Genomic DNA, 18,377 nt, shown 5'->3' on the forward strand with positions numbered 1-18,377 from the left:
CGTGAAGACAGGATACAAAAGAAAGGACACAGAGAGAATTTTCCCCAGGTAAAGGGTTAGGAATCGGGATGATTTGGAACTGTGACGGGAAGAATACCCTTCAGCAAATGTAGTGTATGTTTGCAACATTTCAATAGACAATAGACAATAACCATATAACCATATAACAATCACAGCACGGAAACAGGCCATTTCGGCCCTCCTAGTCCGTGCCGAACTCTTAATCTCACCTAGTCCCTCCTACCCGCACTCAGCCCATAACCCTCCACTCATTTCCTGTCCATATACCTATCCAATTTTACCTTAAATGACACAGACCTTAAATAGGTGTCTCCCGAGTTTCTGCGGAGGCTCAGTCTTTGAAATACTTAATAATATTCATTTTTTTAAAATATAAATCGATGAGATTAGATGCGGAAAAAGGGAAAAAAAACTTCGTGGGAAAATATTAGCCGTGATAATGTCTCATTAAGGAATAGCTTCTGCTTGTATTTCATAAGTCCATCCGGATTTTCGCAGTGTGATCCCTATTCCACAGTTATTACTCAGGAGACTATGCTCTATTTGCCCCGGTTCATTCTCCTGGAAGGCTGTCAGTTACGTGTCCTTTATCATATGGCTTGGAGAATTTTGGTGGTGAGTTTTTGTCGGGAAGCGGATCTCGCCCAGTTTTCCACTGAGCCAATGCCCAAATATGGAAGGAAAAGACAGGCTACTGAGCGGACGGGTGTTACTGCGGAATTTTCACCTCAGGCAGCTGAAGGATGGATGTCCGCGGTGGAGGGAGGGCCAAGCGGGAATGACTGAAAGAGCACTGAACTCTGGGATCATGGGACTGATTTGGAAGGGACTTTGAAGTGATTTCCATACAAGTGCATAAATTATAAACCCAGAGTTCTCGATTAAGCTGTGCCGTTAGTCATGTAAACATCTGTCTTCAATTTATTCCCCAAACTCCGTTTACAATTTGTGGCTCATAAGTGTATTTTTCTCCCGTCTTCACCGATTCCACAGCGCTCCCCTTATCACTTCATTTCTTGAATATTGAGATCAGTTCTCTTTATATCGGCGTGGGAATGTCATGGGGGAAAATTCCGGTTAACAAAATTGATGTATATACAGCCCGGAAGGTAGTTCATCTAAGTGAATAATTAGTAGTGGTTTCTTGTTACGGGGACGTCATGTCTCACAAATGTGACTGTGATCTTAAAGGAATAATCTCGACCATTTAACGAAGCAGGAAGGTAGAGGGAGTCTGGATGGACTTCAGTAATGTTTCTAAGAAGGCTTCCATGGCAGATACAGGGACACCGAGATGAGTTGGCAAACTAGTTACAATATTAGCTCGGTAAATGGATGTAAATGGTAGTGTGCGTGTGTCGCTCTGTTCCCGGACGCCGACAATAAGCGGCGAGTGTAGATTTGCTGCTGGATCCTTTATTGTTTGCAAAACAGTATGTGAAACAATTTGTGACTTAATGCACTTCGTGAAATAAAATTCTGGGAGGACATACAGACCTTTGTAGGGTCGCTTTTCGTTGTAACCTTGCAATGCTAGGTCATACCTCTCTGAATGCAGTGGGACAAGTGGACAGGACAAGGGGTTTTTGTTATACTTGCATTGTCTAACAAGGCTTTGAGCGATGGTAGATCAAAATTCACCAGATTGTTCCTGGACTGTGGGGAAGGGAATAAACTATAAGGAGAAGTTTGATTGATTAATTGATATAGAAAATAAATTGAAGGGTCCTTGTAGAAGTTTATACGATTATGAGGAGGTGTATATTGTACAGATAGCCAACAACTTTGTCTTTTCCTACGTCAGTAGTAGCTAACACTACAGGCACATGCATACACAGATCTGAAGCCATCCTTTCTTTGCCCAGTGTTGCGTGGTGATGTCTACAACAGACGTGATGGATGCCGGTGACAATAAAATAATGGAAAAGTATCTGGATAGCCCTTGGTTAACGAAGGAAGCGAGGGATACGGGATGTTTTATGGCTCTGGGGATTAGCTTAGTTCGCCATAGTCGACTTGGGGCAGAATATATGCAATATTGATCCCCCGCTGCAATCTACAAGAAGGTGGCTCTGTCACAGCGTTGACCGCAGCGAATCTCCACTGCCAGTATAAAAGTCATTGCGATTGCTCGAGCTTTACCCGAGTTACCCTGCGGCCAAATGTGCCCTGAGTGTCAACGCAGCTGTGAAACGGAACGAGTGAATGAAATCAACTGAGTGATCGGATACCAGGATTGTTGATGACGTCACGCTGTCAAGGGCGCTCCTGCACGGAAATGGAGTGAGTGTTATCTTATTCCAAGTCAATTTAATATCGAAACCCATTATACTTAAACGCATAAAACCCAGATGCACATCGCGACCCAATGACGGATGCCCGATGCGGAGAATTAGTTGTTAATGAACTTTTGACCTTTAGGAACATGTGCTTTGCTTTAACTGAGTTTATTAATCAATATTAAAAACAAAGTCCAAGGAGATTTTAACACAAGCAGCATTTCTTCTCTAAACTGAGCCTGGGTCGCTGTATAAATGCAGGTGTTCGTGCAGGAGCTCAGGTACATGAGAATGTAGCCGGCTTCAGTGGCGACATAGGCAGAGTCGGTGTAATTGCCGTCGTAATGCGCGGTTCCTGTGAGTCGGGTGGTCAGAAAGCTCACGGCGGCCGTCAGCCACAACAGAATGAAACTGCCGGACACACTAAAGAGTAAAATGATGGATTTCCGGCGGCTTTCCATCTCCGGATCCTTCTGCGCTTGACTGCTGTGACAGCGCAGTCCGCGGCGCACTTTACTGGCTAATAATATGCGCCTTACTGTCAGACAGTTAAACAGGGTTATCAGTACAAAAGGTATTATAACCGTTAAAATACTCTGCAGAAAGGAGAATGCGACTCCCACAGGAGACGTCATGAACCATGAGCTCGGCTGACAGCCCCATTGAATACCGTTATCTATACGCACAGGTTTATACTCAAATAGAAACGGGACGCTCTGTAAATGCACCAGGAGCGCCACGGTTATAATGCCGGCAACAGCTGTCCTCGCTGTGCAATACTTCACTTTAAGCTTCTGACAACAGATCGCTACAAACCGATCGACTGTGAACAGGACAGTGAACCAGACCGAGGTTTGCAGGCTGGTCGACGTGAAGTACAGAACGACCTTACAAGCGGATGTGTAGGACAGGAAGGATGTTGGAAACTGGTACATGACGATATGATACCCGATTACACAGAACATCATCACCAGGAGATCTGCCATTGCCATGGCAACCATGTAGTGGGATACACATTTGGAAAGGCCGCAATTCCCTCGGAAGAGAACCACCATTGTCAACAGGTTCGCTAGGGAAAGAGATACAAAGTGTGAGTTACAAACAGGGCGAGGAGAAGTGTTTGCGAAGTCCAATGTGAAAATACTATTCCGACAGTGATCGACAAAATATGTTCCAAGCGAGAATATTTTAAAAATATTTCAAGAGACTAAAAACCCCTCATTCAGTGAACTAAAACGGTTTGCAGCCGAACTGCGCATTTGCTCCTGGTTAAGTTGCTGATGACACGCTCTCGATTTCACCTTGGCGATGTAACCGAAAGGGGCAGCACCTCTGCTCATTCGCCATCACAACCCAGAAACACGGAGATCACCATCTTCTCCCATACCTCCCTTGCGCCCTGCAACCCCCACCCGTGGGATCGTCATTTCAATGGCTCTTACCCTCGAAACCCCATTCAGGCACCAGCTGTCGGGATTGAGAGCCGCTGAACCCAGCGGCTATAGGAGAATCGGCTGATGTGAACTCGACAGGTTCCACTCAACGGAGCTCTCATGATTTTTGAGCCAGTACTGTCCCAGACTAAGTGGGGTCGTGTTGTTCTCGGTCACCAGGCCCAGGGTGAAACCGATACACTCGTTCCCTGCGTTTAATCCGTGAATGAGCACGGGGCCGGTTGAACAGAAACGGACTTCACTGACTTGTCCAGTGTCGCTTGTACACAAACTAACCGAAATTCAATAGTTTCAGACATGCCGATCAATAAATAAGCTCCTCCTCTGGGATACATCTGCCCTTTTGATCGCATTCGTTATCATCTTGCAGGAGCAATAGGGAGAAATTATTTCAAATCACTAGCTGGACATGCTTGTGATAGCTATATTTAATATAATTCCCAGCTAGTACGGGTGAGACATATTATCAAAGGTTTGATCGAAAAGCCTAAAGTGGCGGGGCGCGGGAGAGAGAGAGGGAGAGAAAGAGAGAGAAAGAGAGAGACGAAGGTAAGCAGAATTTATCCTGAAACTCCACTCTCTGTCCAATTATGATAGATTGGAAGGTGCTGTGTTGGGCGGCAGTTGGTACAATCCACAATGATCCCACAATTCGTACTCTTCTTCAAAAATAAGTTATATCACAAGATTTATTTCAATCTGTAACAATGCGTGGTTGCGGATTTACACCTGCCAGCGGGGAGGATTGATTTCTCTGAATTTGAGCAGCATCGTCAGGGGTGACCTTTGGAGGGGGGAGGGGGCGGCAGTGAACGTGAGAGGATCCACCGGAGAGGATCATCTCTGCAGCAGTAGTCTGCCGTGTCTCCGCGCTGGGTTGGTTTCACCGGGACAAGACACCCAGTGAAACCACTGTTAATCGAAGAGCGTCCCGAGCATTTCAGACAGAGAGTAATTTCAATGTGTCGTCTTACCCGGAACACCGAAGGCTGCGAGAAAAGGGTAAAATGCAATCCTTACATCCCGGATTGTTGGTAGAGCCATTTTTCGGGTATTGTACAAAATGTACCGCACTCCTTGCACTAAGCGCCACTCGCCTGCGCTCTGAGCTGGCTGCCCTTTTATACATTAACCTATGCCCGATAAAAATAAAACAACAGGCACAAAGGTTGCACAATGACTCAAGTTAGTTATAGTCAGTGAACAAACAAGGCGCTGTTTCTAATTCTGTGTTCTCTCGGCACCACACCGTCTAGCAAAGTAGACAGTCAGGAAGTTTTTAAAGCTGTTCCAGGCATTCCGCATTGAAATGCCATTCATGACCTGTCGCCTAGTTCTATTGTTGCCTTCATATTCATTTTATTTAATATTAATTGTATGATATCTCGGTCCATATCCTTCAAAGCAAACGTTTGCTCTGTGCGAGCGCACGGTTTATCCTGAACACAACCCCACGTTATATGAGCATTACAGCGGGCTTGCACAGTCCGCATTAGTTACCCAATAAATGTGTGGAACATACCGATTTCATCACCTTATTCCAACTTTGCTCATTTTCCTTTTTTTTAATTTATTTTTTATTGAATTTCATCATTGAACTGACATTTCCATAAGATATATTTCAGACATTGTACATATATATCATATATGTCACAAATCTCCACATAGTATTTATCTGAGGTAAACACTTATAGAAAACAGTCGAAAGAAAAGAAAACAAGCAAAACGAAAAAAAAACTATGTACAAGTAGAGAGTGATTTTTTTTAACAACATATTCATTGATTTGTGAGAATAAAATCAGGCCTATGAGGCATTATGTAGTTAACCCATTTTACCCAGTATGAATCAAATTGTTCCAGCTAATGATTAAAAATGCTGTTATCTTCTCCGATTTGAAAATGTCCATTGTAATTTCCATCCATGAATTTAAATGTGGGCTCTCCTGTGATAACCATTTCCTAGTAAGAGTCTTTTTACCAGCCACCAACAGTATATTCGTTAAATATTCATCTATTTTACACCATTCTTGAGGTAGATACACAAAATATATGTTGGTACTCTCTAAGGGTATTTCACATTTAAAGATGTCTTAATGATTTGCATTTTGATTTCCACAATTTCTCCAGCGAACAGGGAGGTTACTATCATAATGGGATTTCTAAGAGGGTGTAATAAAATATCTTATCAAATTATTTCCATCCGAACTCCCTCCATTTCTGTGAACTGGTACTCTTCCATTGATACCTCCATATTATTGTCCATTCTTCCTCAGATATAATTATCCCTCCTTCATTCTCCCATTTTGTTTTAATGTATGAAGCCGAACGTGTTTTAAGATTTGACAAACCCTTATACATGCTTGAAATGATTCTACTACCGTTATCTGAATTATATGCTTTTCTAAATAGTTCTATCAAGCATGTACTTGCCTTGGTTTCTTTTTTAAGCGTCCCATTAACATATCGTCGCATATGTAAATATCGTTAAAAATCTTGTTTTTCTAATAAGTGTTTCTCTTTAAGCATTTCAAAACTGAACAGTGTTCCTTCTTTCATTATGTTGCAACGAACTGTTATTCCTTTAGCTGCCCAGTCCTTAAACCCAGCATACAGTTTATTCGGTGTATTTCCGAGTCATATGCACACCATTGAATAAATACAATATCTCCCTCTAGATTATGTTATTTTATAGTAGTATTCCATATTTTAAGAGTCAATTTCACCCATGAGTTATCAATAGTATTTATGTACCTTTGCACGCTGTTATCAGCCAAAATTGCTTCTATGGGTTTGGGAAGTACCCGCTCCTCAATGTATTTTCATTGAGCGTCATATGATTGGTTGCACCAACATTTCACAGCTCTCAACTGTGCTGCAAAATTATAATCTCTAAGAGAAGGTAGGCACCATCCCCTTTTCCTTCGTTAATTGCAAAGTTTTCAGACGACCTCTAGGCCTTTTACCTTGCCAAATATTCCTTGATATTGATAATGAATCTTGTTCCATTCATTGAATTGATTTTGATTAATCTCTATTGGTAGTGTATGAAAATAGTGTATTGGCTGAGCAATACATTAATTTTAATAGACTCAATCCTTGAACTGAGACTAAAAAAAAGTAATCAGGTTCCATCTTGCCATATCTTCCTTAATTTGTTTTATATAAAGGCTGATAATCACATTCTGATAATTTTGCCAAATCTTTTGGCACAATGATGCCCAAATATTTGAAAGATTCTGTTTGCCATGCCCGGGGTATCGACTTTCTATTCCCCTTGGTGGGCTATAGTTATATGAAAGTAATTGGGTTTTATCTATGTTGATCTTGTACCCTGATATTTTACCATATTGTTGAAAGGATTGCATCAATTTAGGTAAAGAGTATGTTGGTTGCCCTAGATAGATCAAAATGCCATCAGCGTAACAAGCCAAATTATGCTCTGTCCCTTTAATAGTAATTCCCCTGATGTCTTCATTTTGTCTGATGTATTGAGCTAATGGTTCCAGACACAATGCGAAGAGTAGTGGTGACCATGCACAACCCTGTCTCGGGCCCCTTTCTAGAGTAAGACTATTTGATAAATATCCATTGATTTTAATTCATGCCATATAGTTATGTCTTCGGCAGGACAGTAGCATCTGGTGAGCTGTTATTTGCACTACCGCTTGGGGCCATCCACGCCGACAAAAAAATAAATACTAAAAACAATAATGTACAAAATAAAGGACTGCACTTGATCTAGCTCAACGGTGATCAGCTGACTGCAGCGATCGCACAATGAGTTGTACAAATCACCACCTGAATTTTGTACAGAGCGGAAACTTCAAGCATGCATTCTTAGCAATGCATTTTATTGGATGATCCGGGTACGCTCTGACATCATCTCTTTGGTCAGCTGACTATGCAGAGGATTCAACGTTACCATCGTTGTCAACGAAAGGCGTGGATTAGTAATGACGCGGTCAGCATGGCTAGAAATGATATCATCAACGTCTCAGCTCAGTGATGGTTTAAGAAGCAGTGATAGCCTCAGCGTGGCAAGTGGCAAGTGTTAATGAAAGCGCAGCGCAGACCATTCTGCTTATGTAACGGGAGAATCTATATGAACAATAAACCAGGCCCGTACTCGTTCAAACATTTCAACACTACTGTTAACGTGCCTGCTTTATGTCAGATGACGTGCAAACCCAGTCTAGGTGGCGGCTCTGCAGTCGCTCAGAGAGATGAAGGCGAGTGCGCTTCCTGGTGAGCTTGGGAGCATTCATCAGACTGTTTCACATCAATTCCCACTTACATAGACATCTTTGCTCTGCTCCTTTTCTCTTATTACAGCAATATTTACAGATCATTCGAAAATCTTTCAGAAAATATTGTCTTATTTTTCTTGCACATAAATATGTAGCTGGACGTTTCCCGTAAATCTGCAAGTACCTAAATATAAAGGGTTAACGGCATCGCTTATTACCTGCAATGAATCTGATTAGAATTGTGCAGTAACACTCCCTTGTTGTTGATACACACCATGGTTCAAATAGCAAAAACATGAATATTTATTGGCAGCATTCAGCACAATATATTTTTAGATGTTAAGTATACTAAACGTATGTATACATGTGAACAGAAAATTTAAAAACTGTAAGTCACGTAAGTCACGATATTCTTAGGTTCCATTATCCGCAGCCACTGAATACCAGCTGCATTTCTTTTCATAATTTAGACTCTTTATCCACTGAACGATATCCGGATTTGTTTTCGTATAGACAGACCAAATGAAAGAGCGTAAGAAGTCTGCAAATAAATACATAACACCAAACGTCGTTTAGATATACGGAAAGAAAACAAAATGAAAGAAAACAGAACACCCCTTTCTCTGGTTGCCTAGATATGTAAACACGGGTCAATTTAATGATGACAATGTCGCAGGAGTATTTTTCCTTAAACGCCGGGTAACGTCTGACAATGATAACAAAATTGAAAATTGAATGTCTTGATATTCCGGTGTAACGTTGGCGACTCGTTCATACATTATCCTCAAATCTCTCTCCTCCGATCTGTATAACCGGTAAATCAAATCCAAAGCCGTACGTTGCAGTGAAAGGCCCCTACTGTGTAGCGTACTCTGAATTCAGAAATGATTACGTTTTTGAAGTATTGGTTGTACAGTTGCGGCCTTATCAGAAGTTCTATCTGCTGGTAAGGGAGCGGCGTTGACAAATATATAAATGACCAATATGCTCTGATATCCAGTGAAAGGGTGATCAACAATGACTGGGTATCCTCACCAACAGTGTGATTGCACTGAGGACATTATTTTTTTATAAAGATGTGTCTATCACCAGACTGGACCAACAATGGAATTACCATTAGATTATACTCAGATGTGGTTCTGAATATGCAGTGACATTCCTTGTATGCTCAGTAGTGGGGCCCATTGAGCGGTGATAATAACATTGCGGTTGAGGGAACTAGACAAGCAGAGACATTATCCAAGTGGCCGGTGACAGGTCAGGATAAACAGTGATAACACCAGTGTGTTAGCGACATGTCCGAAAGGCAGAAACGGAACGATCGCCTGGAAGGAGGGAAATCTGTCAGTAATCACCTCACGTCTCAGGAAGGCAAATAAATTATCCGTCTCGTATATGTTTTCCTTCTCAATCGACTGCGAAATGTCGATATGTTTCTGGAAAATTTCTCCTCCATTGACTAATGTGTCCATCTGTATTATTGTTAGTTTAAACCAACATTGTTGAATGCCAGTTCAATTCTAATTAGCAGCCACCTGAGCTGCCAGAACAAGAAGGACAATCACTCTGTCGGTAATATTCTGTATATACCATCCTGCTCTTCCAACCCAACCCCCAGCCTCGCATTAGAACTTGTACCAAACAATGAGCCGGATCAGGTGACAACATTCTCCCTTTCTGAGTAATTAGTACAGAGTAACGAGAACTCCCTAACTTTTACCGTAAGCTTGAACATGGATAGAAACAGAGATACGGGGAAGTAATGAATTCGGGGAGTTGAATAACGATGTTACTACGTAATACCTTGGGATCGTAAATTTGGAACAGATGTACTCAAGGAAATGCACAACAGAAATATCGAGGTTATTTATAGCGAACTTGCATGGGGTTCTGGGTGGATTTTCTCCAGTGAGGCAGGGAAAGAGGAAAGAGCCACAGTTCTCAATACTTCCGCAACTCCTACTCAAGAGGACGTAGGAAGCTCGCTTGAGGAAGAAAGGATCAGAGAGGGTTCGAGAGTTAGAAGGTAGCCAGGAAGGAAGTTAAGAATGGACCGAGTAGAGCGAGAAGGGGATAGCAAAGGCTGGGGTCAGAAGGATAGACGGAAAATTAAGGTTTTCTACACTCACGTGAGGAGCAGAGGTTTGAGTGGGTTGAGGACAGGACCGATCCTGGATTAAACTGGAAAGGTGCCTAGAGTTGGAAGAAAGCTGGAGCGGTCCTTGATGTGTAGATTGCTTCAGTCCTCGCCAATGAGAGGGGCACTAACGAATGTGAGAACAACGTTAAACTGGCTAATATACTGGAATATGTCGACACTAAGAAAAGGAATTTGCTGAAAAATTTCAGAAAAACAACATTAGGATAGCTAGGTCGCAGGGTGCAGACGTTCAGGACCCCGGGTTATTCAGAAAAAAAAACTAGGAGATAAATTACAGCGCGGTTGACGATAATCTCTGGGTACGCACTCGCCACAGGAGTAATTACAGAATGCTGGAGGGTAACAAATGTTATTTCTTTGTTTAACGCTCAAGAATTTTAATAGGGCTAATCCTTACAATTATAGACCAGGGAAACTTCAAGAAAGCTCCACTGATATTTCGTAAATCTTTATGAAACCTTTAGTTTTGCCCTCAAAAGGAAGAGACTGATAGCAATTTGAGATCATTGAGCCTGGTGGTCGATGGGCAGTCGTGTTGCGCGGGGTCTGTTCTGGGTGCCCTGCTCTTTTTGGTTTTTTTAATACAAAAGCTTTTTTGAGAAAGTGGAAGGTTTGCTTCTCACGATTGTCGCTGACCCGAAGTTTGTTCGTTTTATGATTAATGTAGATGGTTGTCGTAGCTTAGAACGGACCATTAATAGGAAGTGAAGCTGGGCTGAGAAGTGGAAGTCGACGTTCAATCCGGAAAAGAGTGAAGTCGTACACCTTGGTGGGCCGAAATACAAGGAGAAGTCTGGGATTATTGACAGGATTCTTAGCGGTGAGAAGGTACACATGGGAATTGGTGGCCAAGTGCACAAATCAAAGTTACTGTGCAAGTTGGATAATGTGGTTCAGCAGGTGTCCTCATTCTGGGACGAAGTGATAATGCAACAACACTACAAATTTTGTTTAGACCATACTGGCAGAAATGAGTTTGGTTCTGGCCCCACATTATTAAAGAATCCCAATAGATGGGCATTAACTTAGAATAGATAATTAGGAAGATTATTTTTTTAGCCAGACGGTGGCGATTCTTGTGCATACACTTCCCCTCTCGGCTGTGGAGGACAAGTTATGGATGCAGTATTTAAAGCAGAACTTGTTAGGCTCTTGATTAGTCAGGGCTTTAAAGGTTTTGGGGAGAAGGGAACAGAATGGTATTGCGAGGGATATCAAGTCAGCCATGAGAATGGGCCGTATGGCCTCATATTATAGGAGGGATTTGGAAGCCTTAAACAGGATGCAGAACATATTTACTAGGAGCAGGTATTATGAGGAAAGATTGAGCGCCCTCGGGTTTTTCACGATGATGTATTGAAGAGCTAGCTATTATCGAGGGCGTAAATGGATAATACGAGGGATATAATATTTAGGTAATTGGAGGAAATTATCGAGGGGATGTCAGGTGTAGGTTTTTTTTTGTTTACACTGAGAATGCTGCGGGCTTGTCACATGCTGCCTGAGCTGGTATACGTGGCTGAAAGATTACGGAAGTTTCGGCGACACATGAATGAAAGTAAAATAGAGGATTATACAGAGGAGTCGCTTGTTGTGTCTTGGAGTAGGTTCCAGTGACGGTGGGACCGGTGCAGAAGAGACGGCTTGCACCTAAATAGAAAGGAGACTAATGTCCCAGCGGGAAGGTATGCTGGTGCTGCACGCGAGGTATGGGGTGAGGGTGGAATTTTAATAACCTGCGGATTGGGAACCAGATTGCCAGATCTCTGGAGAACTCGCCTAGTCAGGCGTTCCGGGTGGAACTGGGCGGAGTAATGAGAAAGCTTTGCCCACGTTAATGGGGCTACAATGCAGACCATACAACTGTCCGAAGGTTTTCGGGGAATGAATTAGTACAGATCGCAAACTGTTGCAAGAAACAAAAGGTGATAAGAGGTGATTTTAACTTTCCAGATTTTCACTGGAAATCCAACGCTGTAAAAGGACTGGGGACAGTAAAGTTTGTCGGATGTGTTCTGGATAGTTTAGCTAATCAGTACATGGAAGTCCCAAACGTGAGAGTGTGCGCTGCTTCATCTTCTTTTTTGGAAACGAGAGCGATCAGATGAGAAACGTTTGCCTAGTGGAACACTTCACAGTTAGTGATCCGAATGCCTTTGGACTCGAAGTAAATATGCATAAAAGATAGGGCTGGTCCGCTAATATTGGGTTGGACTACAACCAGTCGTGTTTGGTTAAGGTGTAAAGTGCAGAGATTAAGGGGAACAATGTGAAACTTCTTCAGTCAGAGGGTCGTGAGAGTGCGGGACGATCTGCCAGCACAAGTGGTGCATGGGAGCTCCAGCTGAACGTTTAGAAGACAGGGGTATGGTCGGTATGGTCTCGGTGCAGGTCGTTTGTAGTAGGTAGTGTAAGTAGTTCGGCAGAGGGGCCTGTTTCTATGCTGTACCTTTCAAACTGACACTTTAACTCCTTGGTCGCGGATTCATAACAGACCACAGGTTGGTTAAACAAAAATCAGAAATAAATACCATAATTTGAATTATTCACAACTAAATTCACCAAGAAAATTCGCGGATATTCTTGGATATGTTTTGAGGTCGTTACAAACTGCCCCGCCCACTGCTCTAATCGCTCCGTCTCACCAATCTGAGAAGAGGCCAGATGATTGATTGGGACATGCGGGTTGTTTTTCTGTGAGAATCGGAGCTCAGGTATGTGAGATAGTAGCCGTCTGGCCCTGTACATTCTTCAGAACAGGGAGCGGCCTTTCTGCAGAAACCAAATCCAGCCTGTTCGACGATTCACTCTCATTCGGCTGTGAACAAAATCACTTTAATATTGTATTTCACCATTTCTGCTTCAGGGACGAGCGATAGGATCTTTAAAGTGATTCAAAGAAAACTACCTGGGGTCTCGAATCCGCAACGTTACCAGTGACAGCTGCTGCCCTGTTCGCAGCGAGTTTCCATCATTTTAGTTTTACTTCAGACTCGCATCATCTGCAGTTATTTTAAAAATATATATGTTATTTAAATATAAAGAAACAAATATTTGAAACTTATAATGAAGGATTGAATAGATTCGAACTGTGTTCCTTTGAACGAAGAATATGTGAGAGAGGTCGTCAAAATGGAGACTGTCGATAACAAACATTCAAGCAGTCGTTCTCCACTGAGGTTGGGTCGAGCTGCAGGCAGAGGTCATGGGTTAATGGGTGAAGATGAAAAGGTTAAGGAGAACATCTTCACTAAGCGGGTCGTGAGAGTGTGGAACCAGCTACCAGCTACACATGTTACAAGTGGGATTGATTTCAACCATTGAGAGATAGTTTGGATGGAAGGGGTATGGAGCGCTTTGGCACCGGTACAGCTCGATGGGATTCGGTAGTTTAAATGGCTGAGCCGAAAGTCCTGGTTTTGTGTTGTACGTTCCTATGCCTCCTTGATCTCTGACTCATAACAGAGACAACGTGCTGATTAAAAAAATGATCAAATATTATTATCAAAATTTTATTCTTTTACAGCTTAATTCCCCAAGAATAGTCTAACAACAAGGACATATCCTGAAGATTTTTTCAAGCTGCCCCTTCTCTCTGAATCACGCCTGACCTTTCGTAACCATGGTAACACACAAAATGCTGGAGGAACTCAGCAGGACCGGTAGCATCTATGGAACGGCGAAATTAGTCAAGCCTTCGGGACAACACCCTTCAGTGGAACCTGAAATGTAGGTGAAGAGGGCAGATCATGGATTGAATTAGAAGATGCGGGTGGTTGTTCTGTGAAACTCGGAGCTCAGGGTCTGTGTGGAATCATCTGCTGGACCCGCACATTCCTGGGAACAGGAAACGGCCTCTCCAACCGGTCCGACAATTCACTGTCATTCAGGTGTGAAATCGCTCACATGTATAAACATTCCTGCTGCATAAAGGACCGATAGAACCATTAATGTGCCTTTAAGTAATTTTCCTGGAGCCTCAAACCCTAACAATACCCGGTACAGTGCGGCGAGTGTTTGCTGCGAGTTTCCAGCTTTTTATGTTCCCCTCGGACTCGCATCGTCTGCAATTATTCATCAAGTATTTCCAGGATTCCTTCAGATAATCAGTCCGTGGCATTCCTAACTGCAACATTAACTTGGCTATGTTCCCAGTTACCGTTGCCAGTAATTTTTAAATGCTTGCTATAACTGCGAGTGTGAAGGGGAGGGAGAGGTTGATGGAAAGTAAGAGAGTGCGGTTGGACGGGGTGAGCAGGCGGAGGAGGGGCAGGATGGGTGTGTGGAAGGTGAAGAGGGGCAAGATGAAGTTGCGTCGGGGAGCCGGCGGAGTGAGAAAATTTTAAAGAGATAGGAATCATAGAGAGGGCGAGAGAGAGCGGGAGACAGAGAAAGGAGGCAGTGAAACAACTGGAGGGAAAGGGGAGAGAAAGGAAGGATCAGAGAGAGGGCGGAGAGAGAGGGAGAGTTTGAGAGAAAGGGTGTGAGGCATCAGGAGTGGGAAAATGTGAGTGGTAGCGAGAGCGGCTGGGGGAGGCGGAGAGAGGGTGAGTCAGGAGTAATGAGGGGAATAGGATGGGAGAGAGTAAGGTGAAAAATGGAGTAGAAGGGAGAGAGGGGAGAATAAGGGTTCACAGAATGGGAGAGACGATGATGGAGAGGGCTGCGCGGAGGGTTGGGTGAGAGAGAGGAAGGGGTGTGCATGAGGCGGCGAGTGGGAGGGGTGAGAGAGAAGTGCAGTGAGCAAGAAGGGTGAGTGACCGGGACAACATAGGAGAGAGGAATGAGTGAGGTGGGCGGCAAAGAGAGAGGGGTGTGTAGGGGTACTCCTTACATCTCGTGATCATAATGCCACCAGAATCAAAGGAAATATGGAAAAAGCTGTCTACGTGGGTTGAGATTAAAATTTGGAAAGAACAATTTTGATGGTATCAGAAATGACCTGGCCAATGAGATGGATACAGAGTCTGTATAAGTACTGAGGTCCTGGTCTAAAAACGCTGTTAGAATGTTATAGGCAGTGAGTCTGATATCAGTAGTGGGACAGGTATCGGGAGCTATTCTAAGGGATAGGATATATGAATTATTTGATAGCCATTGACTGAGTATGGATGGTCAGTATGGCGCCGTACGTGGTTGGTCTTGTCTCAGTAACTTATAGGTATTTTTGAGTGTGTTATCATGAAAGTTGATGAAGACAAGGCAGTCAGGGACTTTATGCCTTCATGGACTTTAGAAGGGAATTGCCAAGGTCTCGCATGGGAGGATAGTCAAGAAGGCCCATTCACTCGGCATTCAATAAACTGGGTAAGACATTGTCCTGGTGGGAGAAACCAGAAAGTAGCAGTAGATGGTTACTGTAGATGACTGGAGCCCTGCGACTAGTGAAATGCTTCAGAGATCAGTGCTGGCTCGGTTGTTCTTTGTCAACGAAACCAACAATCTACATGATAATGTAGTTAACTGGATCTGCAAATTTGCAGACACCGCCAAGATTGGTGGCCTATTGGATAGCAAGGAAGGTTAGCATGACTTGCCACGGAAATTGGACCAGCTGAAAGGATGGGCTAAAAAAAAGTCAAACATTATTTAACGCAGATAAGTGTGAGGTGCTGCACTTCGGCAGGAACAGCCAGGGTAGGACTTAAGAAGTAAAAGATAGGGTACTGAGGAGAGTGGAAGAACGAAGAGATCTGGGGTTACAGTTACATAATTCATTGAAAGTAACGTGACAGTTAGAAAGGGTGGTAAGGAAAACATTTCCATAAATTCGCCTTCATAAGTCTATTTATTGAGTACATGAGATGGGATGTTATGTTGAAATTGTATAATACTTTGGAGTACAGCGTGAAGGATTAATCACCTGCATACAGTGAAGATGTGAATACAGTTGTAGGAGTACCGAAACATTTTTCAAGGATGTTGCCGGGTCTGGAGGACGTGAGTTATAAGGACAGATTTAATAGGTTGGGAGATTGAGAGGAGATTTGATCGAGGTATACAGAATTATGAGGCATGTACGTAAGATAAGTGCAAGCAATCTTTTTTCCACTGAGGTTGAGTGGGACTGCAACCAGAGGTCATGGGTGAAGGGTGAAGGGTGAAAGATGAAAAGTTTAAGCGGAACATGGGTCGCTCAGAGGGCCGTGGACTGGGCGGCCAGCAAATGTAGCGCATGCGAACACGATGTCACTGTTTAAGCCATCGGTTGGATGGTAGGAGTATGGTGGACAGTAGACCCAGCGCAGGCCGATGAGATTAGGCAGCTTAAATTCCTCGGCCGAAGGGCCTGTTTCTGTGCTGTACTTTTCTATGACTCTGTGACTCCTTGACCTCCGATCCATAATACAGACAACGGACTGATTAAATTATGGTCCAATATAAATATTAGAAGTTGAATAATTCATACCTAATTCCCCAAAATATTCCAACAACGGGTGTGTTTTGAAGTCATTTAACACTGCCTTGTTCTATGCCCTACACACTCCCTCTTTCATAACCACGGTAACACACAAGATGCTGGAGGAACTCAGCAGTTCCGGCAGCATCTATGGAACTGAATCATTAATCGATCTTTCGGACTGAGGCCCCTGAGTGGAATTGGAAAGGAATGAGGAAGAGGCCAAATCATTGATTTGGAAGATGCGGGTTGTTGTTCTGTTTGACTCTGAGCTCAGCGTCTGTGTGTGAGCAGCTGCCTGTCCGCACAGATTCCTTAGAACAGGGAGCGGCCTTTCTGCTGTAATGAAATCGGACCAGTTTGACAATTCACCCTCATGCGGGTGTGAAAAATGTCACTTCAATATCGTATTTAACCATTTCAGCTGCAAGGTAGAGTGATAGATCCTTTAACATGATCTAAAGAAAATTGCCTAGGGTCTCGAACCCGCAACATTACCCTTTACAGTTGCTGCCCTGTTTGCTACGAGTTTCCAGCATTTTGTGCTTACCTCGGAGTTGTATCATCTGTATTTGGGTTAAGAATAATTTTCAAAGATCTTTTAAATAAATCAGTCCATGGCATTCCCAAATACAACATTTCTTAATTATCTAGGGACTGGAACCTGCAGAGTCCCCAGTTACAGTTGCAACGAATCTTTAAAGTGCTATTCAGGTAATGGTGAGGGTGAGGGGCAGGTGCAGAGTGAGGGGTGAACAGGATCAACAGAAAGCTGAAGATGAAGGTGAGTGTAAGAGGAGGTAGAGGGTAGTAATAAATGCAGAGAGAGAGGGTTAGAGAGGAAAGGGGAGTGAGTGTGATAGAGAGAGTGATAGAGAGGGAGAGAGATGAACAGAGACAGGGAGAGAAAGGGAGTGGGACTTTAGGTGTGGGTGAGTGGGAGGGGTAGAGAGGTGTTGAGATTGAAAGAAACGGGAGAGGGGGATAGTAGGGAGGAATTAAGGGGATGTGAGAATTAGTGAGAGTGTGAGGGATAGGAGTAGAATTGGACAGACATCATGTGAGTGAGAGTGAAAGTGAGACGGGAGGAGGATTGAAGGAGTTGAGGGAGGAGTGTTGAGCACGTCTGGGCATGGGGGCATGGGTGACCGAGAGGAGCAGTGAGCAAGACAGGCTGAGTGATAGGGGAGGCAATGAGAGAGGAATAAGAAAGATGTGTGGCAAGCGGGAGGAGTGGGCAATTACAGTGAGGAGGAAGGATGACTGCGTTGGGTGGCGAGGAAGGACGGGTGAGCGAGAATGGCGTCAATGAGAGAGAGGCGGGGGAGACGGGTTTGATATAGGAGTGGAGGTGTGTGGTGCAGAGAGTGCTGTGACTACGAACGGGTGGTGAGAAAAGGAGGGTGGAGCGCAGATGGGTGGCGAGGAAAGTGGGGCGAGCTTGGAGGAGAGAATGATGGCAATAGAGAAGAGAGCAGAGTGAAGGACCCATGGATGCGTGAGAGAGGCGCTGAGTCTGGCCAGAATTATGAGACTAACTATTCAACCACAGTGGCAAGGATGTTAGTTATGGCTGATCACAAGTCACTGAACAAATCCACGGTGAGGTTGCGGTTCCACTATTCCACACGGGGAGTTTTGCCACACCTTTTATCAGGTCTCCAACCCAGAGCGCGTGTTTTACGATGCACGATTCCTCATCTCCAAAACCCACATGGGGAGTATTTCCAGACATGATTCCCAGTCTCCATGTCTCATACTGCACCATTACCAATCTCCATACCCCACACCGGGTGATTGTACCTAGAACAGCAA

At 43.7% G+C, this 18,377-nt stretch overlaps 2 protein-coding genes across 2 annotated transcripts in view; one reads left to right on the forward strand and one right to left on the reverse strand.

Moving 5' to 3' along the window:
- Window positions 1-2,458: 2,458 nt before the first annotated feature.
- Window positions 2,459-4,798, reverse strand: LOC140723516 (probable G-protein coupled receptor 139). Its single transcript, XM_073038081.1, has 2 exons — window positions 4,729-4,798; window positions 2,459-3,369 (listed from the first exon to the last, which is right to left on the reverse strand). Exons 1-2 carry the CDS (start codon window positions 4,796-4,798, stop codon window positions 2,459-2,461), a joined length of 981 nt encoding a protein of 326 aa, XP_072894182.1.
- Window positions 4,799-15,512: 10,714 nt separating this feature from the next.
- The window catches only part of LOC140723517 (NACHT, LRR and PYD domains-containing protein 3-like), a 50,850-nt gene continuing 47,985 nt past the window's right edge, over window positions 15,513-18,377 (forward strand). The window contains exon 1 of the mRNA XM_073038082.1: window positions 15,513-15,684. Within this exon, the coding sequence (XP_072894183.1) occupies window positions 15,513-15,684 (172 nt within the window). The remainder of the gene's footprint in view (window positions 15,685-18,377) is intronic.

Source organism: Hemitrygon akajei, unplaced genomic scaffold (genome assembly GCF_048418815.1).
Source record: "Hemitrygon akajei unplaced genomic scaffold, sHemAka1.3 Scf000116, whole genome shotgun sequence".
NCBI classification, from domain to species: Eukaryota; Metazoa; Chordata; class Chondrichthyes; order Myliobatiformes; family Dasyatidae; genus Hemitrygon; species Hemitrygon akajei.

Excerpts from the sequence above, each read along its gene's own strand:
- LOC140723516 (XM_073038081.1), bottom strand. The coding sequence starts at position 4,798 with ATGGCTCTACCAACAATCCGGGATGTAAGGATTGCATTTTACCCTTTT. Across the intron at positions 3,370-4,728 it reads CGCAGCCTTCGGTGTTCCGG|CGAACCTGTTGACAATGGTG; the intron begins GTAAGACGACAC and ends CTCTTTCCCTAG.